Consider the following 26607-nt stretch of genomic DNA (forward strand, 5'->3'; position numbering starts at 1 on the left):
TAGAGAGAAAGCAGGAATGGGATACCGAAAGTGCATTCGCAGCCATGATCATATTGAATGGTGGTGCAGGTTTGAAGGGCAGAATGGCCTACTCCTGCACCTACTTTCTACGTTTCTATGTTTGCAGAGGCATCCTGACCAACTCCAATGAGAAAGTTCACTCACCGACCTGGATGAGCACTATATAAATGCAAGTTCCTTTTTTCTATGTAAGTAATGGCTAAGCAATGGTCCAGGGTCATCTTTCATTTGACTGCATTCGACAGCTGGCCATGACAGAGAGCAATCCTAATCACAGAATCATACAAACCCTACAGTGCAGAAGGAGGCCATTCGACCCATTGAGTCTGCACTGACTCTTAAAGCCCCCCCACAATCCTATCCCCGTAACCCCATGTATTCACCCCGCTAATCCTCCTAACCCTAACACATCTTGGGACACTAAAAGTAAGGTCAAAATAATATCGAATTACCCTCCAAAAGTGAATATCTGATCATTCTCTAATTGGAATGTACCTTGTCTTTCAAATGATCAATAACGCAAAACAGCCTCCCATCCATTGACTCTGTCTACACTTTCCGCTGCCTTGGAAAAGCAGCCAGCATAATCAAGGACTGTAACACTATATTCTGCACCTTCTCCTTTCCTTCTCCCCTATGTACTCCATGAATGGTATGCTTTGTCTGTATAGCGCGCAAGAAATTATGCTTTTCACTGTATTCCAATACATGTTACAATAATAAATAAATCAAATCAAAGTCATTACGGGACCAACTGGAAAAGGTACTTCACATAACGTTAACTGAGATGGGTGTGCCTGGCCAGCAGCCCCTTAAATTGTTGTTATTCCCCATGGAGATTTCTTTAAAGAAAAAGTTTAAAATTGATGTTTTGTCCTTTTGGTTCAGATCAAGTGTAGGATCAAGCCTGAGATCCAGAACAAAGCAGCCCCGCTTGATTGGCACCACATCCACAAACACCCACTCCCTCCACCACTGACACTCAGTAGCAGCAGTGAGTACTATCCACAAGATTCTCTGCAGCAATTCACCAAAGATCCTTAGACAGCACCTTCCAAACCCACGACCACTTCCATCTCGAAGGACAAGGGCAGCAGATACATGGGAACACCACCACCTGCAAGTTCCCCTCCAAGCCACTCATTGACCTGACTTGGAAATATATCAACGTTCCTTCGCAGTCGCTGGTTCGAAACCTTGGAATTTCCTCCCTAACGGCATTGTGGGTCAACCCACAGCACGTGGACTGCAGCGATTCAAGAAGGCAGCTCACCACCACCTTCTCAAGGGCAACTAGGGATGGGCAATAAATGCTGGCCAGACAGCGACACCCATGTCCCATGAATGAATTTTTAAAAAGGTGCAATGCCTGTTCTTGTCAACTTGGACCTTTTTGGTCTCTCTTGTGGGGGCCATGAATCAAGTTCAATCTGAATTTTAATTGGTTTTTGGAGCAAGCAAGGAGATGGATTAAGGGCTTGCCTTGTCCGCTCTGCGCAATGGTTTTGCAACTCTAAGAACGGAATAACATTTTTAAAAAAAGATCTTTAACCCTCAGTTCATTTCATGTCCAGTTCAAAGTTATGGAATGAGTGACTATACAGAGTAAGAAGTCTCACAACACCAGGTTAAAGTCCAACAGGTTTATTTGGAGTCATGAGCTTTTGGAGCGCTGCTCCTTCATCAGGTGAGTGGCACTCACCTGAAGGAGTAGCGCTCCGAAAGTGCGTGCGACCAAATAAATCTGTTGGACTTTAACCTGGTGTTGTGAGACTTCTCACTGTGTCCACCTCAGTCCAACGCCGGCATCTCCACATCATAACTCTGAGAATGGAATAACATTTTTTAAAACAGATCTTTAACCTGCAGCTCAGATCATAGTTCAACGTTATGGAATGAGTGACTATTCAGAGACAGATATGTGATCTGCGTCTTATGGCTCTCAGTTGGTGTTAAGCTGATGTCAGGATATCTAGTTTTGGCACCATAAGGAGACCTCAGTGTAATGTATCTTTTGAAGTAGGCTTAGCCCTTAAGACATTAAACTTACAGAACAGCAGCACTGGGAAAATATAAATTAAAATTCAAACATGATGGTGTCTTAAAGCAGTGAGCTGAAAACAGTGAAGGAAAGTTTAAACATTCTGCTAATTATGCACATCTTTTGCTGCCACAACAGCTCCACACATCTGAATTCAGCAGACAGCACAGTCACGGGAGGCTGAAGGTTTCCCTTTTGGGTAGGGACAGGTAGTCAGATGAAGGCTGGCATTGAGAGTAAGCTGGCTGGAAAACAAAGGGTGGCAGAGAGAGAAGGCTGGGGTGAAGAGGTTCGGTCTCTGAATATCAGTGACTGTAAAGAAATGAGATAATGCCGAAACCACAAGTGCGACAGTTTCCTTTTAATGTTTAAAGTTCATTCATTAGTCACAAGTGGGCTTACATTAACACTGCAATGAAGTTACTGTGAAAATCCCCAACAGTCTTCACACTCCGGCGCCTGTTTGGATACACTGAGGGAGAGTTTAGCATGGCCAGTGCACCTAACCAGCACATCTTTCGGACTGAGAGAGGAAACCGGAGCACCCGGAGGAAACCCACGCAGACACTGGGAGGACGTGCAGACTCCACACAGACAGTGACCCAAACCGGGAATCGAACCTGGGTCCCTGGCACTGTGAGGCTGCAGTGCTAACCACTGTGCCACCATGTTGCCCATACATACAGCAGCATAGTGTGTTCACTGTTTGACTGATGCACTGGTCACAAAATGAGTGAAATAGTTGAATTTTGATCATAATGAAGTAAAGTAAAAAGTAAAGTTTATTTATTAGTCACAAGTAAGGCTTACATTAACACTGCAATGAAGTCACTCTGAAATTCCCTTCATAATGGTTGCTCTGTGGTGATTTGCCACAGCTCACTTGGGAATCCAGGTTGTTTCATCAATGTGCACTTTCACAGGCATGTTGTAATCTCAAGCGATGGACAGGGATGGTGGAAGCTCCAACATTCATTCCATCACAAAGCTGACTAGGAATCTCTCCCCCTCTCAGGAATTACAGGGATAGGGCCTGGGTGGGATGCTCTTTTGGAGAGTCAGTGCAAACTCGATGGGCCAAATGGCCTCCTTCTGCCCTGTAGGGATTCTATGATTCCAATTCAAAAGTTCATAATAAACCTGTTTGGTTGCATTACGAACGCACCTTCCTTGGTCATCAAGTGCGGGAGTGGGACTTGAACCAGGAGCTTCTGGCTTAGAGCCAAGGATGCTACTCATCGCACCACAAGACCTCCCTACCTTCTTTGTGTGTTCAGCTCATTGTCAAATAAAGCAGCTTATTGATTCACATCAGAGGATATGGAAGTTTTATCAATCTGCCTTTGGATAAACTGAAGCAGGACATGAGCAAAATACGTGAATCCAGGTCAAAAGGGAACATTGTGGCGAAGGACCCAGCTTTTGCTCTTGTGCAAGTAAAGATGCTCAGACTGTTTGCAGGAGTGACTGACACCACGGAATGCTGCTAATCTGTGTAATGGCGATCATACAACGACAGCCCTTCAATAATACACCACAATCCCGGAATTATTGTATACGGGCAAAACATGACCTTGGAGATGGGATGGCTACAGCACAGACCTCTCTGTTATTTTTCCTCATGTCCACACTGCTCTGGTTCCCTCCAATCCATGAGCACTTCTGAGCATTGAAATAGCGATGTTATTAAATTGGCATAAATTAAAGGATAGTTGTCGAAATATTTTGCTATTACAGCTTTGGCAAAGTGCACCTTGGCTAAGTGTAATTGGTGACAGGATCGACGCAGGATTTAAGTCCTTGCAAATATATGTTCTATAGGGAGTGGGAAAGCTTGATCTTGGTTTCGGAAAAGGTTCGGCACAACATCGTGGGCCGAAGGGTCTGTACTGTGCTGTACTCCTCCATGTTCTGCTCTATGTTCTATGTAAACCATTTGAACAAATAGGAATAAACATGAAAACATGCTCGAAATACTCAGCAGGTCAGGCAGCATCTGTGGAAAGAAGCAGGCATTATTTCAGAGAAACATGGAAACTAGAAGCAGGAGTAGGCCATTCGGCCCTTCAAGCCTGCTCCGCCATTCATTTTGATCATGGCTGATTATTGAATTCAATGTCCTGATTCCACCTTCACCACCCCCCTCCCCCCCCCCCCCCCCCCCCCCGCCATATCCCTTGACCATTTTAGCCCCAAGAGCTATATCTAATTTCTTCTTGAAATCACACAATGTTTTGGCCTCAACTACATTCTGTGGTAGTGAGTTCCACACATTCACCGCTCTCTGGGTGAAGAAATTTCTCCTCACCTCAGTTCTAAAAGGTTTACTCCTTATCTTCACACTATGACCCCTAGTTCTGGACTCCACCACCCTCAGGAACATTCATTATGATCAAAGGTCATATCGGTCTGAAACGTTAACTCGGTTTCTCTCCACAGATGCTGCCTGACCCTGCTGAGTACTCCCAGCAGTTTACTGTTTTTATTTCATATCTCCAGCATCCAGTGTTCTGCCTTTTTTTTAAATGAGTAAAGCTTTGATAAAACAGTAACTTAAGGCAGTGCATTGGGAATGTGTGGGACAGAACAGGACTAATGAGTGCGCACCTACAATGTGGTGAAGCCTATATCTCAGCGCTTAACCAGCAACTCAAAAGGTAGCCAGTGGAGAATGGGGAAGGCCGTGCAAAGCATGTCCTTCCAGATCAGATAGACCTGTTGCCAAGACTAGTGGGCCAGAGTTACAGGGAGAGGATGGCCAGGCTAGGACTTTATTCCTTGGAATTTAGGAAAATGAGGGGTGACCTTCTTGAGGTGTATAAAATCATGAGGGGCATAGAACACACTGAGGCCAGAATTTTACCGTCCCACCCACCACGGGAATTGGAGTGGGTGAGGGGCGGACCAAAGAAAGGTCTGTTGACCTTGGGCGGGATTTTACAGTTTCGGGATGAGCGAGGCCAAAACATCCCACCCATAGTGTTTTTTCCAGGGAAAGAGAATTGAAAACTAGAGAGCATAGGTTTAAAGTGAGAGGGGAATGATTTAAAAGGGACCCGAGGGGCAACTTCTTCACGCAGAGGATGGTGCGTGTATGGAATGAGCTGCCGGAGAAAGTGGTTGAGGCTGGTTCAATAGCAATATTTAAAAAGCATTCGGATAAGTACATGGATGGGAAAGGATTAGAGGGATATGGGCCAAACACGGACAATTGGGACTAGCTGGGCGGGCACTATGGCCGACATGGACCGGTTGGGCTGAAGGGCCTGTTTCCGTGCTGTATTGCTCTCTGATCCTATGATCAAGAATGTGGTTCCAACGAAGACATCGGCAGTAGCCAGGCTGCAAGTTCGCTGTACACACGCTCAGCTGGAGAAGAGTGCGTTGTGGCAAAAAAGAAATGCCACATGCACTACAAAATGTCATATTTCCATTACTCAACTCTTTAACATGTGCAACTGAACAAAAGTTAAAAGTTCACAAAGCAAAACATTAGAAATTACTGGAGTGCAACACAGGGTCTTTGTAGCCAGACAGACATCTGGAAGAACCATATACAGACAATTGATGTTCATACGGCTACACTGAGATCAGGTACCTTGGGGCCAGTCCAAAAATGTGTTCAATAACAATCCAATGGTTTTCTAAATGTTCCTCACTTTCATTTGGCCAATGTGGTACTCATGGTGCCAATTTTGTGGAATGTTCTGTGCTTACTGCGAACTATGCTGAAATAGCCAAATACATTACATTCAGCATATTAACAGCTGTGTGAAATTGAAACCTTGGGCACTGAATCTTATCTGGTTTGGTTTTGAACTCTGGTTTTAGCAGTCAAAGGACAAGGTTCTAGGGGAGACAGAAATGGCGGCACGTTTTGCTGAGGGGCACTTGCTGGTGGAATTCATAACAGCACAGTCAATGGTCCTCTTCAACAGAATGGTGTTGGGGAAAATCTGCATTTTCCTTTGTGCAATGTCCCTTTTAAGACCAAAATGAACTGGGGTGTGTTGTGAAAGAGGGTATCGGTTTCCTGACTGTGACATCATTCGGTTCCAAAAGATGCCCGTGTGACCTGAGGTTGCCATGAGGATGAACAGCAAAGAAGCAAAGGGTAAACAGAAAGCCAACTGCGGTGGGGTTGGTTCAGGCTGTGCTTTCTGTTCGGCACTTCGGAACACACAGAATTTGTGTAAAGAGGAAACAAGCGAGGTTCTCCCTGAATGGACCGGTATTTGGTTTGACAGTTTTTGAACAGATCCTGGTGTTGAAGCAGGGTTTTTGAGAATAGAGCAGTGTGTTACACTGTTGGAATGAGCAGAAAGTGGGTGGAAGACAGGAAGGGCGAGAAATTCCGGATTAAGCAAAAACCCATTACTGCTGTTTTGGTGTTTTTAGAGCCCACCAATACATTCAAATGGATGGAGAGGGGATTTTGGGGCCACTGGGGCTGTTGTGATCTGTGAGAGAGAGGTTTCCATAAGACCATAAGATATAGGAACAGAATTAGGCCACTCGGCCTATTGAGTCTGCTCCGCCATTCAATCATGGCTGATATTTTTCTCATCCCCATTCTCCCGCCTTCTCCCCATAACCCCTGACCTCCTTATTAATCAAGAACCTATCTACCTCTGTCTTAAAGACACTCAATGACCTGGCCTCCACGGCCCTCTGTAGCAATGAGTTCCACAGATTCACCACCCTCTGGCTGAAGAAATTCCTCTTCATCTCAGTTTTAAAGGAGCGTCCCTTCACTCTGAGTTTGTGCCCTCGAGTTCTAGTCTCTCCCACTAGTGGAAACATCCCCTCCATGTCCACTCTATCCAGGCCTCTCAGCATTCTGTCAGTTTCAATTAGATCCCCTCGTCCTTCTAAACTCCATCGAATATAGACCCAGACTCCTCAACCGTTCCTCATATAACAAACCCGTGGACATTTTAGTATAAAGAGTGCCTGGGGACATCTGATGGAATAAGAGTGCTAGGAAATGCAGGAACAATGGAATGGGAAGTGTGATCTGACATTGTGGACACTGATTTGGAAAGACTGAGATTGCACACAGTCCCACATTTGTGCAGGGAGTAATGTGTGTGCTTGTAACTACATGAAGTGTATCCATGCTGGATCGACAAGATTTCCCTTTATTATTTGAAATGTCTTTCACTTGTTTAATTAATATTTGAACTATGTTGAGTTTAGACAGTCTGTTACAGTAGAAGTTTTAAAAAGCGAAATCTTCTCCGTTGGTTTGCTTTCCATTGGTTTTAATTGGGATTCCTGTCTTTTAAAAGTTATCGGTCGCTAAGGGGATCATAACAACAACAGTTAACACGAGAGAACAAGGCTCGGAATCCTAAAAGCCAGTCGAAGATAAAAAATTCTTTATAAAAGCGTAATGCGATAAGTATGTGTCAGTACCTCATAAAGTCTGATCATAGATGTGTGTACGCCGACTCAAAAACTTAAAAGCTTTCTCTCCAAATTAAAAGCAAGGGAATGCTGGGAGCGCATCAACAAGTCAGGTAGCGTCTGTGAAGGAGGAAACTTGGGGATTAACCTTTCGATGACCTGATGAAAGACCTTTGACCTGGAGAACAAATCCTGCATTTCTCTCTTCGAAGCAGCTATCTGCCATCTTCAATGTTTTCGCCATTTTGCGTTTTGATTTTTTATCTCCAGTGTCTGCACAAGTCTGCATTCCTCCCCCTCCTCTAACTGGTCACTCAAAGTATGTATCAGAAGTTCACAAGGGACAAAATTATTCATATATCCAGCCCGAAAGCTTTTGTACTGTTCCCATTGTGATATCTTGTTTTGCCTTCAGTAATTCAGGGGTTTTAAAGTTAAAATAAAAGTTTATTTGTTAGTCACATGTAGGCTTACATTAACACTGCAATGATGTTACTGTGAAAATCCCCTAGTCGTCACACTCCGGCGGCTGTCTGGGTACACTGAGGGTGAATTTAGCATGGGCAATGCACCTAACCAGCACGTCTTTTGGACTGTGGGAGGAAACCGGAGCACCCGGAGGAAACCCACGCAGACATGGGGAGAACGTGCAGATTCCACACAGATCGTGACTCAAGCCGGGAATCGAACCCGGGTCCCTGGCACTGTGAGGCAGCAATGCTAACCACTGTGCCGCCGTGCCGCCCATTTATTTTATTTCCACTATGTGGGTCCATTACATGTGTTATTTGTGTGGAAAAAGTTGTCGCAGTGCTAGGTCCCTCACCCTAGTCTTAATTTAGCTCACAGCAAGATGATGCATTTACCGATTCTGCATAGATTACTATCTTGTACTCAGTAGCATTTGCTCTCTTATCTAAGATCATCTTAAAGTCACTTATTTTAAATATCAAGCACTCGCCAGCCATTCCTCAGACCTCAGATACAACGGGGCAGGAACTTTCCAGCCCAAGAGGAGGTGGGGGTGGGGGGGGCAGCTTCCTGACACATTTCAGTTGCTGGGATCCAAAGTGGATCAGATTGCCACCGAATGGATGTGGGCAGACAATTTAAATAATTTAAGAGGTGAATTTTCTGGTGGTGGAGGCCAGCCCCTGACCACATGAGGGGAGTGGCAACTTCATATAGAGTCCGCAAAGGGACGCAGATAGGTTTTAAGTGAGTGGGGAAAAATTGGCTGATGGGAGGATAATGTTGGAAAATGTGACGTCGTCACTTTGGCCGGAAGAATCAAAGGAAAACTTAAGTAAGTACACAGGTCATACAGAATTTGTTTACCACTGTGCCATCCCTGGTGTTAGCACTGCTGCCTCACGACATCAGGGACCCGGGTTTGATTCCAGCCTTGGGTGACTGTGTGGAGTTTGCACATTTTCCCTGTGTCTGCGTGGGTTTCCTCCCGTTATCCAAAGATGGGCAGGTTAGGTGGATTGGCCATGGTAAATGCGTGGGGTTACGGGGATAGGACGGAGGGGAGGGCCTGGGTTGGATGCTCTTTCAGAGAGTTGGTGCAGACTTGGTGGGCTGAAAGGCCTCCTTCTGCACAGGAGGGTTTCTCTGGTTAACTTACAGTGGGCAAGTAATATTGGCATCAATATGCCCACAATCAGTGACTGAGGCTGCACCATATATCTTCAAGTATAAGATAACCTCACCTACTTTCCAGGATAAATAGACAATGACCCACGCAGATGATGCTCTTCAAATCATTACAACTTCCCTGGAGACAGATACTTTGGCTTTAATGTAGCCTGCACGCCATCACCACAATGATGTGAGCCTGAGAGTGGGAGGTGCAACACCAGAAGAATGAAAATGTGAAAAAAGGGAAAGAGAGTTGAAAAGAATGGGACAAAGGACTGGGAATCTGCCGGAAAGAGGACAAATTCCATTGGGAGAATCTGGTAGCTGCAGCATTTGGGAAACCGCGATAATTCTGTTTCCCTGCCTAACTCAGGGTCTCTGAGGCTAATGGAGCTGTGCTACCCTGGGCCTGAAAACGCCACAAGTCCGGGACTGAAGTGGTTCAGGGCGGCATTTATCTGCTCAGTTACTGAGCGAAACTGCTTCCTGTCACATCCAGGCCACTTTGTCGAGAATGTCGCACAAAACCTACTGAACAGAGCTGTTGATTCCTTGTGGGTTCTGACTTCATCATACTCATGACACATCTAAGATTGTGGTTTTGTGGATGGGGTCAAATTGCATCATGTTCTGATGTGCATGAGTATTGACCATACTAACCAAGCGCTTCCTCAAGTGGGGGTCATTAATAAGAACACACCCAGGTCACACTTGCGGAACTTTCTCTCTTCCTTGAAGTCAAAGCAGCGATTTGTGCATGTAGAAGAATACCTGTAAGGGACAAGTCGTGTACCATATACTCCTTCTCAAGAACTGTGTGCTCTTCAAAACCTATTGAGGTCAGATGCCCTGATATTGGGCGGCAGGGTGGCACAGTCGTTAGCCCCGTTGCCTCACAGCGCCAAGGACTCGGGTTCAATTCCAGCCTTGGGTCACTGTCTGTGTGGAGTTTGTACGTTCTCCCCGTGTGTGCATGGCTTTCCTCCGGGTGCTCCGGTTTCCTCCCACGCTCCAAAGATGTGCGGGTTAGGCAGATTGGCCATGATAAATTGACCGTTAGTATCAGGAAAATTAGTAGGGTAAATATGTGGAGTAAAGGGGATAGGGCCTGGGTGGGATTGTGGTCAGTGCAGACTCAATGGGCCGAATGACCTCCTTCTGCACTGTAGGGATTCTATGATTTAATGATATTACTTCACCAACACAGCCAAAGGTCTACAGCAAACCAAGGTGGCATCTGTGCCACCAGCCAGTTGGAAGCAGAGAATACCAAAGCCTGGTTTAGTCACGGACAGTCGAGAACTAAGAGAAAACCTTGCATTTCTCTGGAAAGCAAATGAGAAACTGGCAAACCAACAAGGGACAAAATAAAAGAGCATGCAGCATACAAATGTGCTGGTGTCGACTGTCTGGGCCAAGGAAGTCTAAGATTGCTGTGTTTATTGATAGGAGACATCTTTTATATAGATGGCGCTCCCATGCAACAGCTGCAATTAACAGTGTTGAACACAATCATACTTCTCACAGTGCCAGGGACCCGGGTTCGATTCCCGGCTTGGCTTACTGTCTGTGTGGAGTTTGCACGTTCTCCCCGTGTCTGTGTGGGCTTCCTCCAGGTGCTCCGGTTTCCTCCCACAGTCCAAAAATATGCAGGTTAGGTGGATTGGCCATGCTAAATTGCCCCTTAATGTCAGGGGGACTAGCTGGAGTAAATGAGGATAGGGTCTGGGTGGAATTGTGGCCGGTGCAGACTCAATGGGCCAAATAGCCTCCTTCTGCCCTGTAAATTTCTATGATCGTCTCCTGACCCAGGAAATTGGAAATTTATCAGCACCCACCGATCTGCAAACCTACCAACTGTGTTTAGCATCCGAATGACCCAAGTATTCGCACAATTGGACATTGGAGTCTTAAAGACCTCAGCAGATGAAGACAAACCATGGATTCCATAGTGCAATGTTCCTGTGCTTTATAAAGACCACATTGGTTAGGTCACAAGTAGGCTTACATTAATCCTGCAATGAAGTTACTGTGAAAATCCCCTAGTCGCCACACTCCGGTGCCCGTTCGGGTACACTGAGGGAGAATTTAGCACGGCCAATGCACCTAACCAGCACATCTTTCAGACTGTGGGAGGAAACCGGACCACACCCATGGAGACATGGGGAGAATGTGCAGACTCCGCACAGTGACCCAAGCTGGGAATTGAACCGGGTCCCTGGCGCTGTGAGGCAGCAGTGCTAACCACTGTGCCGTGATGTCACTCCTTATCATTAAGGGGGGTGGGGGGGCGGTCAGGAAAGGTGGGGATGGAGGGAGGATGCTGGCAACCATATTATAAAGGTACGCAAAATTGAATATCAAATAACACAATAGTCACAAGTTGATGGGAGTATTTGAAATAAGCCACCTTAAGACATTAAAATTACTCCAGAAACCAGAAGTTCTAATGAGAGATCATTAAAGGTCATTAACTCTGCTTCTCTCTGGATGGAGGCTGCCAGACCTGCGGAGTATTTTAGCATTTTCGGTTTGTATTTCAGATTTCCAGCGTCTGCGGTATTTTGCTATTGGATCAAGAATGACGCGTTCGACTCACCTTTAGTTTCTTCACTAAGTTCATATAGGCCCGCTTGTTTTCTTCAGATCCTCCTTGGGAGGCACTGGATAGATCTGATGCCAGGGTCCCATTGATTAAGACCCCCAGCATGTCTAGCACGGTGGTGAAGAGTTCACTGGGAAAACCAAAGAGAAAAGTCACTTAGACCATGCACAATTTTAACTGGACTGCACCCACATCAATAATCGTCAATTCTTCACAGCATTTTTAAAAACTGCACTATTCATCTTAAAGGAGTGATACTTAGGCTTTGGCTCCAATATAGGTCTTATTAGCTACCCGCAATAAAATGGATCAAGGAAAAAAAAGTCAATAACATTCATTCAGATAATCCACCTTGGTTTCATGTAGGGGCAGCACGGTGGTACAGCGTTTAGCACTGCTGCCTCACAGCGCCAGGGACCCAGGTTCGATTCCCGGCTTGGGTCACTGTCTGTGTGGAGTCTGCACGTTCTCCCCAGTGTCTGCGTGGGTTTCCTCCGGGTGCTCCGGTTTCCTCCCACAGTCCGAAAGACATGCTGGTTAGGGTGCATTGGCCATGCTAAATTCTCCCTCAGTGTACCCAAACAGGTGTCAGAGTGTGGCGACTAGGGGATTTTCACTGTAATTTCATCGCAGTGTTAATGTAAGCCTACTTATGACACTCATAAATAAACTTTAAAACTTTTGGTGTTGCAAAAATTAAATGGCTTTAATTGTCACTGGGAGGTGGGGGACTGAGGTGAGGTGGGGGACTGAGGTGGAGGACTGAGGTGGTGGGGGGGGCGGGGGAATGTGGGGGATGCTGTCCTAAGTGTCCGGTGCAACTTTAATGCAAGATCCATTGAAATTTATTATTTATTCAGGCCCCGAGTCATAGTGTCATACAGTGCAGAAAAGGCCCTTCAGCCCATCGAGTCTGCATTGACACTAACTGCCACTAATGTCGCGTTAATTCCAATTTCCAGCACTTGTCCCATATCCTTGAATATTATGATATTTCAAGTGCTCATCCAAATACTTTTTAACAATTGTAAGGTTTCCAGCCTCCACCACTTTCCCAGCCAGTGCCTTTCTGATTCCCACCACCCTCTGAGTGAAAGTTTTTCTTTGCAAATCCCCTCTGAATCTTTTGCCCCTCACCCTAAAACTATGCTCCCTCGTGATTGACCCGTCAACCAAGGGGAACAGCTGCTCCCTACTCACCCTGTCCGTATCCCTCATAATCTTATACACCTCAATCATGCCCCCCTCAGCCTTCTCGGCTCCAAATCAATCAATCCAAGCCTATCCAGTCTCTCCTCATAGCTCAAATGCTCCATCCCAGGCAACATTCTGGTGAATCTCCTCTGTAACCTCTCTAGTGCTATCACATCCTTCCTATGGTGAGGTGACCAGAAATGCACACAGAACTCCAGCTGTGGCTTAACCAACATTCTGTCTTTCCCATGGATTTTCCACTGATGCAGTGACAGACCACCAGGAGAACCCAACCCCAACAATTTATCACCAAGCTTCAAATCGAGGTGCTCATTTCTACGAAGAACTATGTTGTGAATTTGATAGAGTCATAGAGGTTTACAGCATGGAAACAGACCCTTTGGCCCAACTTGTCCATGCCACACTTTTTTTAAAACCCCTAAGCTAATCCCAATTGCCCGCATTTGGCCCATATCCCTCTATACCCATCTTACCCATGTAACTATCTAAATGCTTTTTAAAAGACAACATTGTACCCACCTCTACTACTACCTCTGGCAGCTCGTTCCAGACTCTCACCACCCTCTGTGTGAAAAAATTGCCCTTCTGGACACTTTTGCATCTCTCCCCTCTTACCTTAAACCTATGCCCTCTGGTTTTAGACTCCCCTACCTTTGGGAAAAGATATTAACTATCTAGCTGATCTGTGCCCCTCATTATTTTATAGACCTCTATAAGATCACCCCTCAAAATTCTACGCTCCAGAGAAAAAAGTCCCAGTCTATTCAGTCTCTCCTTATAATTCAAACCATCAAGTCCCGGTAGCATCTGAGTAAATCTTTTCTGCACTCTTTCTAGTTTAATAATATCCTTTCTATCCGGCACGGTGGCACAGTGGTTAGCACTGCTGCCTCACAGCTCCAGGGACCCGGGTTCAATTCCCGGCTTGGGTCACTGTCTGTGTGGAGTTTGCATATTCTCCCCGTGTCTGTGTGGGTTTCCTCCGGGTGCTCCAGTTTCCTCCCACAGTTCAAAGATGTGCAGGCAAGGTGAATTGGCCATGATATATTGTCCACAGCATCCTGGGATATGTAGGTTAGAAGGATTATTTGGGGTGAATGTGTAGGATTGTGGGGATAGGGCCTGGGATGGGATTGTTGTCAGTGCAGACTCGATGGGCCGAATGGCCTCCTTCTGCATTGCAGGGTTTCTGTGTTATCTATGTTATCATAATAGGGTGACCAGAACTGTACACAGTATTCCAAGTGTGGCGTTACCAATGTCTTGTACAACTTCAACAAAACGTCCCTACTCCTATATTCAATGTTCTGACCAATGGTAGCACCTCTTAATTATTAGGAAATGTTGGTGAATTAAATGAATGATATGCAAAGAGAGATTTCAGGATCTTGACTGGGGGCGATTTATAAACTTCCTTCCCTTTTGATTTATGGCCCTGCTTTTGCACATGTCTCTGGGTTACTCTTCAATCTGTTCAACTTTAGAATACTCGGCGTTAATTCAGCTCCTTCTCTTCCCCTCCCGCAAACAGAAAGCGGGAGATGTGGGATATAGGGCCAACACAAAATGAAAAGTGCAATTCTAAGATCTCCAGTGTGGCCACAGAAGCGATGGTTTTAACAGGGGCTCCTGTTTTCATTTGCATGGTGCCGGCTAGGAAAGTCCTATCAATAAGTTATTGTGCGAAGTTTTCCCTCATTACAGGTGGAAGGTCGTCAGAAATTGGTATGTGAAGAGGAGGAAAATGGGAAAGCAGTGGACAGCACTGTCATGGAGCTTGATGTAGAGCATGCAAAGACCCGACACAATGGGTGGGGTTTTCTGCATCCCCCACCCCAAACAGCATCTTTTCCATCAGCGGAGGCAGCTCGCCATTGACCGCTAGTGGAATTTTCCAGTCCCCCTGCTGTCAATGGGTTTTACCCGTTGCTCGCAACCTCCGTCATCGGGGAACCCACGGCGTGTATTGTCGTTGGCAGGAACAGATAGAAATTTTCAGCCAATATCTTACTAAGTGAATTGCACTTTTCATTTTGTGTTGGCCCTATATCCTACATCTCTTGCTTTCTGTTTGTGGGAGAGGCAGAGGTGTTTCTTCTGAAAGAACTCTTCAAATGCAGACAATAGAAATAGAACAAAACTTACTCCAACTTATAAATCAAAGAAAAAGTTCAAAAAAAGAAACTTCATTACTCCAAACATGGGGCCTCGTGCTGGGCCAATCCAAGTTCCCCACAATTCCCAACAGGTTCTTATCTATAATGAGTCAGCTGACCATCACATCATTCTGTAATTGGTCCCATGGTTTACTGGGTCAGCTGACTCTTACTTGTTATCATTGGTCACATTACATCCAATACAAAGTTGTCACTGGTTACATGCTAACAGAAGGAGCTGAATTAACGCCTAGTATTCAAAGGTTGAACAGGCTGACAAGTAGCCCAGAGACATGTGCAAAAAGCAGGGCCATAGATTAAAAGGGAAGGAAGTTTATAAATCGCCCCCGGTCAAAATCACGAAATCTCTCTTTGCATATAATTCGTTTGATTACCAATAACGAAGTGAAGCAGGTAGAGTCTAAGATGGTTTAAAAAAAGACTGGGGGAAAAGCGAATAGGAACAACAGAGACATCTTGAAAGAGGAAATTAACTAAGCCAAAGGAAATAAAAAGTGGCATTGGTCGGTCAGAACCTCTTGCTGAAACCATCATGCCCTTTATTCAGGTTATTCGACAGTGAATGTGGGAACATTGTCAAAACTTAGCAAAATCTTTAGATCTTAAAAAAACTTGAATCATCTGTGTCGTCAATCTTACTGCTGTTGGAAAAAATATAAAAATTCTCATGAGTTTTATTAAATTGTTCAACATTTATCCAACATTTACGAGCCTCATTAGTAATAAAAAATAATTACTTGTTAGTCTGCACGTCAACAGTTCCTGAGGTAATTATTTGAAGAAGTAATACAGCCCAATCTGTAGTCCATTGGGTACTGCGCTGGACAGTGTCAAACATCCCACCAACCTAGGAGGATAAACACAGTTATCCCACAAGAATGAAACATATCATTTACAATCAACATGAATTCTTTCCCAAATGAAGAGATAGCTGATCAGGCTGACAAAGACCTTGAGCCAGATTTTCCAGCACCCCCCCGCGACATGTTTTGCAAGGACAGAGGTGGCTCACCGTTGCCCGCTGGTGGGATCTTCAGCTCCCGCCCATGTCTATGACTTTTTGCGTGGCATGCCTGCCCCTCCTCCAGCAACCTGCCCTGGTTGGGGGGGGGTGGGAGTCACTTTCAATGGGACCAGAAGATTCCATCCCTTATTTTAATTTTTAAATGAAATGAGGGTTCTTTAAAAACCGTGGACGAACAGAGAGAGGGGTGCGGGGGCGAGGGGGGGGGGGGGGGGGGGGCGCGCGGCGGGGTGGTAGTCGAGGAATTCTCTCACCATTGAACAAAATGAGGTTTGGGGAGGTATTGTCTCTTCTACTTTAATATGGAGATGGCAGCGCTGGAGTGGGGTAAACACAGTAAGAAGTCGCACAACATCAGGTTAAAGTCCAACAGGTTTATTTGGCAGCACTACTAGCTTTCTGAGTGTCGTTCCTTCTTCAGGTGAGTGAAGAGTGAAGACAACTCTTCACTCACCTGAAGAAGGAGCGACACTCCGAAAGCTCGTGCTACCAAATAAACCTGTTGGACTTTAACCTGGTGTTGTGAGACTTCTTACTCTTCTACTTTAACCAGACTCAAAGGCCGGAATTTTACTGGCACGCCCTCCCCTGAATCGGGGCGGGTGAAGCTCGCAGAACGGAATTCTCCATTGGCCTCAGGCGGGATTTTACGAAATCAGAACAATTCCTCCCACACTGCATCAGTAAAATGTTTTTTTCATTAAACCCCTTTTCAGCAGAGCTGTGAAAGAGATGGGGAAATGAGTGCCAATTGGCAAACTGTTTGCACACTGTCACCATTCTGCTAACTCTAGCAATGGAGAAGAAATGAAAGGGGAGAAGAGAAGCAGCCACCCTCTCTCACGAAGAAAACCCTTGCTCTTAGGCGGCACCCATTTCCAGAAATGCGTTTGCCAATTTCTTCTTGAAGATTGTTGGGGAAAGGAAATCAAATATAAACTTGTGTTGCCATAGGAGGCCAAGCTTTATAATGAAGTTCACTTTTCATTACAGAAGTTCAGTCAGACCTTTGGGCTCTTTGCCCTGTTTATATTGTGAGCCTGTTCCACAACACTGGAACGAGTGCTCTTCTAAAGTTGTGGGTTGGATTTAATTTTTCAATCACAGACTATGTTTACAGAGGCCAAAATCCAGGAAACGGCACAGCTGGCTCTGTCTTTATTGGCCATCGGAGAGACTGCCTCCAGAAATACTCTCAAAGCTCAATTCTACCATAAGATGTCGGAGCAGAAGTAGGCCATTTGGCCCATCAAGTCCCTCCGCCATGACTAATCTGATATGATATGAATCCACCCTTGATTCTCTGAATGATTAAAAATTAGCCTTGAATACACTTAATGACCCAGCCTCTCCAGCCCTCTGCAGTGAAGAATTCTACAGATTCACTACCCTCTGAGAGAAGAAATGCCTTCTCATCTCTGTTTTAAATGGGCGACTGATTACTCTGAGACTATGCCCCTTGGTCCAAGACTCTCCCACAAGGGGAATAACCCCTCAGCATCTATCCAAGCAAGCTCCTTGAGTATCCTATAACATATCTATACCCGCAACGTACTGACAAAAATTGAGTCAAAAGTCTGCGAAGCTCGTGTCCGATATTATGGTATCTTCTCAATGAAAATATCTCCCCCTTCAAACGAAAACACAAGCATGAATATCACAGGAACAGGAATAGGCTATATGTCCTCTCGGGTCCGAACAGCCATTCAATAAAATTAAGACTGACCTTCAGCCACAAGTCCACCCTCCCACCCTATCCTCATATCCTTTGTGTCCAAAAATCTGTCAGTCTCAGTCTTCAATATACTCAATGACTGAGGAAGCACAGCCTCCTGGGATGGGAGAATTCCTGAGTGAAGACATTTCTCAACTCAACCCTGAATGACAGAACCTTAATCCTGTGACTCTCACCCTTGGTCCTAGTCTCTCAACATTAATCTCGTTCAGCCCTTGTGCTTTTCAATGAGATCATCGATCATTCATCTGAGTCACAGAGACGATTGGCCCATTCTGCTCAACCCTTCGTCCCAGGAAACAATCTACTGAACCTTCATTGCACACCCTTGAAGGACATTAAAACTGTACATTGTACTCCAGGTGCGTTCTCACCAAAGCCAAATATTAAAGTCCTTTCTCTTAGACTCCGACCCCTTTGTTATAAAGGCTGACAGTCCATTTGCCTTCCTAATGGTTTGCAGCCTGATAAATTTCAGCACTATTGCCGAATGTAATGACTTAAACGAGGCTCAAGCTGTGGATCTCTTAGAAAATGAGTTCCCAGATTAAGGCAGCAATGGGAGCCCTGCATGAGTACATAATGTGGAGTGTCAGGGTGACTAGCACTCTGGGGTTGTACTCGATATGAGGACGTACCTGTCTGAGTGTTGCTTATTGTGTGAATAAATCTAAATTTGATGAAGGGACATTGGCCTCGGAGGAGTTATTTCACTGTGTTTCCTTGGCAGGGCTGCTGGAAAGGTCAGGTACCATGCTCACTCCAGCTCGGTAACTTAAAGGCAGAGTGAAACTCGCTGCTCAGATCAATTTGTATTTTGGACGTGGCAGATGCTCACTTGGAAGCTGACATTAGCATCTCTCTCCAATCTCTCAAGGTGTCAGAAACATTGCCTTCCAGACTGGTAGGAGAGAGATGGGAGAATGTACAATTCCACCGACACCATGGAGTGTGGGGCAATGGTGAAGCGTTGCTGCCCCGGGCTCCCTCACGTTGAGGAAGAGCTTCCTGTATCTGAAAGGAATAAGTGTGAAGGGAGCCACGCCGCTGTCTCACCAGATTCAAACGCAGCTGCAGGGCTTCATGCATCATCTGTCGGGCTTTCATGTCATCCTGGTACCGCTCTTCCCGCCAGTTACTCAAAATCTGGGAACATTGTACGGAAGAGTGGATTTTACTAGCTGCCAGAAAAGTATTAACCTCAATTCATACCATCTTACCAATGACATTCGAGTTTTTGAAACCAATTTGCAAATATAATGAGCAGCAGATTGTTAATATCAAAGAACAATTGTCTTCTCCAGTTTTACAGCTGAAAAACTTTAAGATGCTATTCTGTAAATCCAGATGGGCGGCAGGGTGACACAGTGGTTAGCACTGCTGCCTCACAGCGCCAGGGACCCGGGTTCGATTCCCGGCTTGGGTCACTGTCTGTGTGGAGTGTTCACATTCTCCCCGTGTCTGCGTGGGTTTCCTCTGGGTGCTCCGGTTTCCTCCCACAGTCCAAAGATGTGCAGGTTAGGTTGATTGGTCATGCTAAATTGACCCTAGTTTCGGGGGAGAATAACAGGGTAAATATGTGGGGTTACGGGGATACAGCAGGATTGTTGTTGGTGCAGGCTCAATCGGCCGAATGGCCTCCTTCTGTACTGTAAGGATTCTATGATTCTGAATAAAGCAACAATTACAATACAAGGTCAGACCTACTGTAATATGTACAGAACTCGAGAACATGGGCCGCATGGTGACACAGTACTGATGCCTCACAGCGCCAGGGACCCGGGTTCAATTCCGGCCTCGGGCCACTGCCTTGTGGAGTTTGCACGTTCTCCCCATGTCTGCGTGGGTTTCCTCTGGGTGCTCCGGTTTCCTCCCACAGTCCAAAGATGTGCAGATTAGATTGATTGGCCTTGCTAAATTGCCCCTTAGTGTCAGGGGGATTAGCAGGGGTATGTATGTGGGGTTATGGGGATAGGACCTGGGTTGGATTTTTGTCGGTGCAGGCTTGATGGGCCAAGTGGCCTCCCTCTGCACTGTGGGGATTCTATGATTCTATATCATAAGGTTCAGACTGAGTGAACTTTCCACTGTTAGAATTAATTTTACGAATATCGTTTTCAGCTTTTTGGTTCAGATCAAGTCTAAGATCAGGTGTAAATGCTTGCCCTTGTCAGCTTGGCTCTACTAGGCCTCGAAGCCGGATCTTGAGCCTGCACTCTCTGTGTGCAAGATCGCCGGAGAGGGCTCAAAATCCAGCAAAAAACAGAAATCACAAATCTTGCCGTTGAGATTGTGATCTCCTATTTTCCCCGTCCCTTGCCAGCGATGCAATCCGGTTCACATCCATAATGGGCATCAGCCTCAATTTTAACACATTTCCATAAATTTAAATATCATTATCCCAGTTGATAAGATTATCCTCTCTCATTGAAATTTCATACCTTGCGATTTGACACCATGCCGGTGAGGTTTACAACAGGTTTGCCCAAATGTAAACCTGTCAAGGGGATCCCTCTAAAGGTGCAGAGGTCAGTATATCCCCCAGACAAGAATAGCATGGCCAGGCATTGCCCTTGCAGTACCCTCTGGCCAACCTGTACCGGGGGCAATGCCAGGGGCAGACCCGAGGGGGAACCTCATGGGCGGGGACTACTATTTGTGTTGTGGGGGGGTGGAGGAGAGCAGAAACTGAGTATAATGGGATGCCAGGGATGATCAGGGTGGGGGAAAGAGGATTAACTATTAACCTCAGGTGGGATTTTATGGTTTTGGGATGAGCAAGGCGGTAAAATCCTACACAGTGTGTGCAAATTAGAAAGCTTACCATCCTTTGACAAAGGATGTACAACACTGAAGCAGCCCATTCAACCTCACTGGGCTGTGCTGGTTAATATGCCGCATCAGCCTCCTCCCATCCTACAATATCTCAATCGGATCTTTCCACTGATCGAGGTCGATAGATTTTAAGGGACAGTAAGTGAGGGGAATAGTAATAAAGTTATGATTAAATTTCTGCTGTGCGGTTTCTGTTTTGCATACTTCTCGACAATTTAATCAAATCTCAAGTGTCTGATCCAAAAAACTGAATGCATGTTCCAATTTCAAAGAAGCTGATTTGTTTATTTTACTTTTCCCTGAACACAGTGGATAATTGTGAAGGTCGTTGCAAATATTGTTTACTGAGCAACGTTGCTAATCTTACAGGATCTGAACCTGGTTAAGAGACTTTGCTCAGATATGGTCAGATGCAATCATTTTTGCACGACTTGAACCATCGCGCAGGCAGTAGCATTAATGATTCCACTTCGAGCCAAAACGAATATGATCAAAGATTAAAACAAAATTACTTCCTCCAGCCTGTTAAGTTTAAAGTTTATTTATTAGTGTCACAAGTAGGCTTACATTAACACTGCAATGAATTTACACGGCTAATTCAACCAACCTTTCGACACTAAGGGGCAATTTAGCATGGCCAATCCCGCCTAACAAGCACAGCTTTGGACTGTGAGAGGAAACCGGAGCACCCGGAGGAAACCCACGCAGGGATAACGTGCAAACACTACACGGACAGTGACCCAAGGCTGGAATTGAACCTGGATCCCTGGCACAGTGAGGCAGCAATGCTAACCACTGTGCACCCAGATTTTTAATCTCCAGCACCCACAGTATTTTGCTTTTACTCAGAACAAATCTTTTATGGGGCTTGTGACCTTTGGTGTAGAAAAACTATTCAACCTTTACAGTTTAATTTTTTTTTAAACTCTTTGGTTAAATTTTGGGTTATTTTGGTGCATTAATCTGTTTATTTCACCCACCAGGGATAACAAGACCACCTTCCGAACTAACAGGACAACCATTAGTCATTAAACTTGATAGTTTAAAGATTAGCTAATTGGACCCCATTGCATCTTGCTGTAGATTAGCAAAACTCCAGATTCAATGAAGGGTAGTCATAGAGCTCTCCCTCTATAGGCAATCTGATGGAATGCTTCTTGCATCAGCAATATTGCTAGTTTCCACCACTTGAATTTCATGAGCCGCACAGTTCAATCACAGAATCCTACAGTGCAGATGGAGGCCAGTTGGCCCATCGAACCTGCACTGACAACAATCCCACCCAGACACTATCCCCATAACCCCATGTATTTACCCTGCTAATCCCCCCCTGACACTAAGGGGCAACTTAGCTTGGCCAATCCACCAAACCCACACATCTATGGAGTGTGGGAGGAAGCCGGAGGAAACCCACGCAGACACGGGGAGAATGTGCCAACTCCACACAGACAGTGACCCGAGGCCAGAATTGAACCCGGGTCCCTGGCGCTGTGAGGTAGCAGTGCTAACCACTGTGCCACCAATCCCTCATTAGGGAGTTCAAAATTCGATTCAATGAAGTCCAGTACTACAGTTCATGAACTATCCGATTTTCTTTGTCCTCAGGATTGACACTGGCCCCAGTGCCGCGCCACGCATTTGCTGATTCTCATTCGAAGAATTGATTACCTGGTTGATCTGATTTTGTAAGGAGGTCAGCAAGCCTTCTCTCTGCTCATCCTGCCCCTTTAGGCAGGTGAGGACCAAGGACAGGAATGGCTGTTGGCTCAATAGAGACATGCTGCGGATATGAAAATGGGGAACAGATAGACAGAGGTTAGTCAAGACACAAATATAATGGAAGAAAGATACATTGCTGAGGCCTTTTGCAGCTCGTGTAGTCTAACGTGTTGTGATTGTTTGAAGTTTGGCATTCTTGCCTTTGTTCTGAGCTCCACAAGATGAAAAAGCTTCAGCAACCTGTCCCTCTTCTCAGCAGGATTCAAGTTCTGTACTACCCACTGACTATAAGATACAAATGCAAACAGGGCCTTATCAAAGATTCAGGCACAATACCCACTGAAATGCCGATTCCAATTCATCACATAAAGACCCATTGAAATGAAGCAGGGAGGACAGGAGACAATGAGCTGATTTTTCCCAGCCCCTTGAAGGTGGAAGTGCAAGGAGGTGCTCGATTATATTCACTGGAGTTTAGAAGAGTGAGGGGGGGGATCTCCTAGAAATTTATAAAATTCTAACAGGGTTCGACAGGGTAGATTCAGAAAGAATGTTCCCAATGTTGAGGGGTTCCAGAACTAGGGGTCATAGTTTGAGGATAAGGGGTAAACCTTTTAGAATTGAGGTGAGAAATTTCTTCACCCAGAGGGTGGTGAATGTGTGGAATTCACTCCCACAGAATGTAGTTGAGGACAAAACGTTGCCTGATTTCGAGAAGAAATTAGATATAGCTCTTGGGGCTGAAGGGATCAAGGGATATGGGGGGGAAGGGGGGATCAGGATATTGAATTTGATGATCAGCCATGATCAAAATGAATGGTGGAGCAGGCTCGATGGGCCGAATAGCCTCCTCCTGTTTCTGGTTTCTATGTTTCTATGAAAATACAATGAGCCCATGTTGGGTCGGCTTGGCAACATGGCTGCGCCCCCAGCAGTGACTGCAATCTGCCTGCTAGCAGCAGCATGTAGCCAATTAGGGCATTTAGTGGGGCAACTAACCCCTCTAACTACAGTCTTGTACAACTGGACTGTAAGTTTTACTGATCACACACAGTCCCGACAACCCCCACCCCCCGACTGTGGCAGGAGTAATGCAGCAGAAATGGCTTCACAACAGGAGGTCCATACATATTATGATGGCACCAGTGGCATACTGGTTAGCACTGCGGCCTCACAGTGCCAGGGACCTGGGTTCGATTCCCGGCTTGGGTCACTGTCTGTGTGGAGTCTGCACATCCTCTCCGTGTCTGTGTGGGTTTCCTCCAGGTGCTCCGGTTTCCTCCCACAGTCTGAAAGATGTGCTGGGTAGGTGCATTGGCCATGCTAAATTCTCCGTAAGTGTACCCGAACAGGCGCCGGAGTGTGGCAACTAGGAGATTTTCACAGTAACTTCATTGCAGTGTTAATGTAAGCCAACTTGTGACACTAATAAATAAACTTAAACATGGGAGGCTGTTTATTAATCTGCTGATTGTCAGTCACATTGCTTAGGTCGCTCCACACAGAAGGAATGCCATTTTAGCCTGTTCACGGAAACTGAGGTCCCCGCTAACACAGCTCTTGCTGCAGTGCCAGCTGCTGCCCTCGTATTGAAGGCATCACCATGGTGTCGCTGCTGCAATTGTTACTGGCCCCTTGGCAGTATTTTGTACGCATAGTATCATAGTATCCCTACAGTGCAGAAGAGGCCATTCAGTCCATCAAATCTGCACTGACTCTCTTGGGTATTTTACCCAAGCCCTCTCCCTCACCCTATCTCCTAACCTGCATATCTTTGGACTGTGGGAGGAAACCGGAGAACCCGGAGGAAACCCACACAGACACAGGAAGAACGTCCACACAGATAGCGACCCGAGACCGGAATGGAACCCGGGTCCCTGGCGCTGTGAGGCAGCAGTGCTAACCACTGTGCCACCGTGCTACCCTGCGAAGGAGGCTGGCGACCTATCCATGGGCCCTGTTGAACTTGAACCCACCTGGGAGGTAGCTTCCCAAACGGGATAATGAACCAACTGAAAATGTTTAGCCTAATGAATCTCAGGAACATGGAAACTTTGCTGGAATGCTGAGAAGCTGTTTTGGGGTGAAGGGTGGATGTTCTAGGATAGCAATGGCTACAGTGTCTCGTGTACAGAACAGTCATTTAGCCTGAAATAATATGGCTTCAAATAACCATATTTGGTTGTCCAGAAGTAGCTCAGGGCTGTGGATTACAACATGAACAGCAGGAGGTAACTGGTGTTAATTCCAAAACTATGAGACATTTCCTTTGTGCGCTACCTTACATCACCGACACATGGAACTCTGCAGCATCCAAAATGTTCCTTCCAAAAATAATTTAATTTAAAAGATTTGGTTTTTTAAAAACTCATTCCTGAAGCGAAGTCTCTTTGTGGCCTTGCACTCATTATACTTCTGCCCCATTCTGCTGCCCTGGATCTTACCGGGTTCTGTGCCCCTGTTCCGACAGCGTACAGCTGCTGAGGACCCATTCTCCGCAACTCCCTCCCTAAATCCCTCTACACAGTGTGACATCTGTCATCAAGTCTGTTCTAAACAGCCTCAGCACCTTCAAATGAAACTGAACAGACTCCTACCCTATTCAGCTCTGTTCAACTCCCCTATGCTGCAAGCGAAACTTGCCAGACCACTATCCCTCTCTCTCTCCCATTTGGAAAGTTACTGGGTCCAATTATGTTTATTTATAATGTCACAAGTAGGCTTATGTTAACACTGCAGTGAAGTTACTGTGAAAATCCCCTAGTTGCCACACTCCGGCACCTGTTCGGGTACACTGAGGGAGAATTTAGCATGGCCAATGCACCTAACCAGCATGTCTTTTGGACTGTGGGAGGAATCCGGAGCACCTAGATGAAACCCACGCAGATACAGGGGAGAACGTGCAGACTCCACACAGACAGTGACCCAAGCTGAGAATCGAACCTGGGTCCCTGGCGCTGTGAGGCAGCAGTGCTAACCACTGTGCCACCAGAGGAAGAAGATTTTCTTTGTGCTTTTAAATTATTTCATGGCCGCACTGATTTATATGCATCGTGGCAGATTGCATTGCCACCAGCCTCTAACCCTGGGGTAATGCACATGAAAATTCCCATTGTTGTTCGATTGCAAGGCACACGTGTTGATGATGCAAAAGCAATAATTGCTACGAGCAGCCTGAAGGTCCTTGCCTGCGATGACCTTGATGATGCTGCTCGAATAGTTGTAAAACTTTCTGAAATCATTTCACTGGCTAAAGAAGCTCAAGTCAATGTGAATTTCCAGCACCCAATCTAATAATAATACCCCAACCTCAAACTAAAGGCTTTACTGGAAACAGTTATAAAATAGCTATTTATTTTATAACTCTCCCATTCAAGGTCCACTAATAACGATCGGGGTATGAAACAGATGACATTCATGGACTGTTCTTTTTTTAAAATGAAGTTTTATTATAAACACATCTGATGAAGGAGCGGAGCTCCGAAAGCTCATGCTAACAAATAAACCTGTTGGACTTTAACCTGGTGTTGTGAGACTACTTATTGTGCCTACCCCAGTCCAAAGCCGGCAACTCCACATTATTATAAACATTTTGCATTGCTATGGGGACAATAATCTCCCTACTGTCCTGGTACTTTTTGTTTTGTTCTTTATTATAATTGCCTTACCTTTTCTGCTTTTGCCTGTCACGTTCCTTTTTCGATGATGACCCCAAGTGTTGACCCTTCTCCAGCTCTTCGCCAGCTGCCTTCAGCACTCGACCCTGAACGGATGTGGGCAGTTTTGCAATCAGCGGTGCCACAAGCCACACTCCTTTCCTCTCTGAACAGCTAAAGGAAAGCCACACAAGGACACACACAAACACACACACACACACATAAAGAAACCCATCAAATGGCCATCGTAGCACTTTCCAATTACTCCCTTACTCCCAATCAAACATCGCTCAAGCCAAGTCGTTTTATTTCAACTCAATTAAAATCCTGGCCTTTGGCAAGCCCAGTTTCCTAATACAGAAGGGAAGTTTCATTATGCACCAAGGATTTTTAAAAAAGGCAAACAAAGTTTGAGGTGGGGGAGAGCGGACAGAAGGAAAAGAACTGAAATGTAAACAGAAATATTCTGGAAATACACTTCAGGCCTGTCAGCACCTGGAAAGAGAGAAGATGCGTTAGTGTTCAG

General features: G+C 45.6%; 1 protein-coding gene across 1 annotated transcript in view; it reads right to left on the reverse strand.

Annotated features, from left to right (window-relative positions):
- LOC144487108 (mediator of RNA polymerase II transcription subunit 12-like protein) overlaps positions 1 to 26607 on the reverse strand; it is a 596823-nt gene that overhangs the window by 71785 nt on the left and 498431 nt on the right. The window contains 5 exon segments of the mRNA XM_078205170.1: positions 11715 to 11850; positions 15850 to 15959; positions 18928 to 19017; positions 22375 to 22486; positions 26094 to 26255. Coding sequence (XP_078061296.1) covers positions 11715 to 11850; positions 15850 to 15959; positions 18928 to 19017; positions 22375 to 22486; positions 26094 to 26255 — 610 coding nt within the window.

Source organism: Mustelus asterias, chromosome 3, assembly GCF_964213995.1.
Source record: "Mustelus asterias chromosome 3, sMusAst1.hap1.1, whole genome shotgun sequence".
NCBI classification, from domain to species: Eukaryota; Metazoa; Chordata; class Chondrichthyes; order Carcharhiniformes; family Triakidae; genus Mustelus; species Mustelus asterias.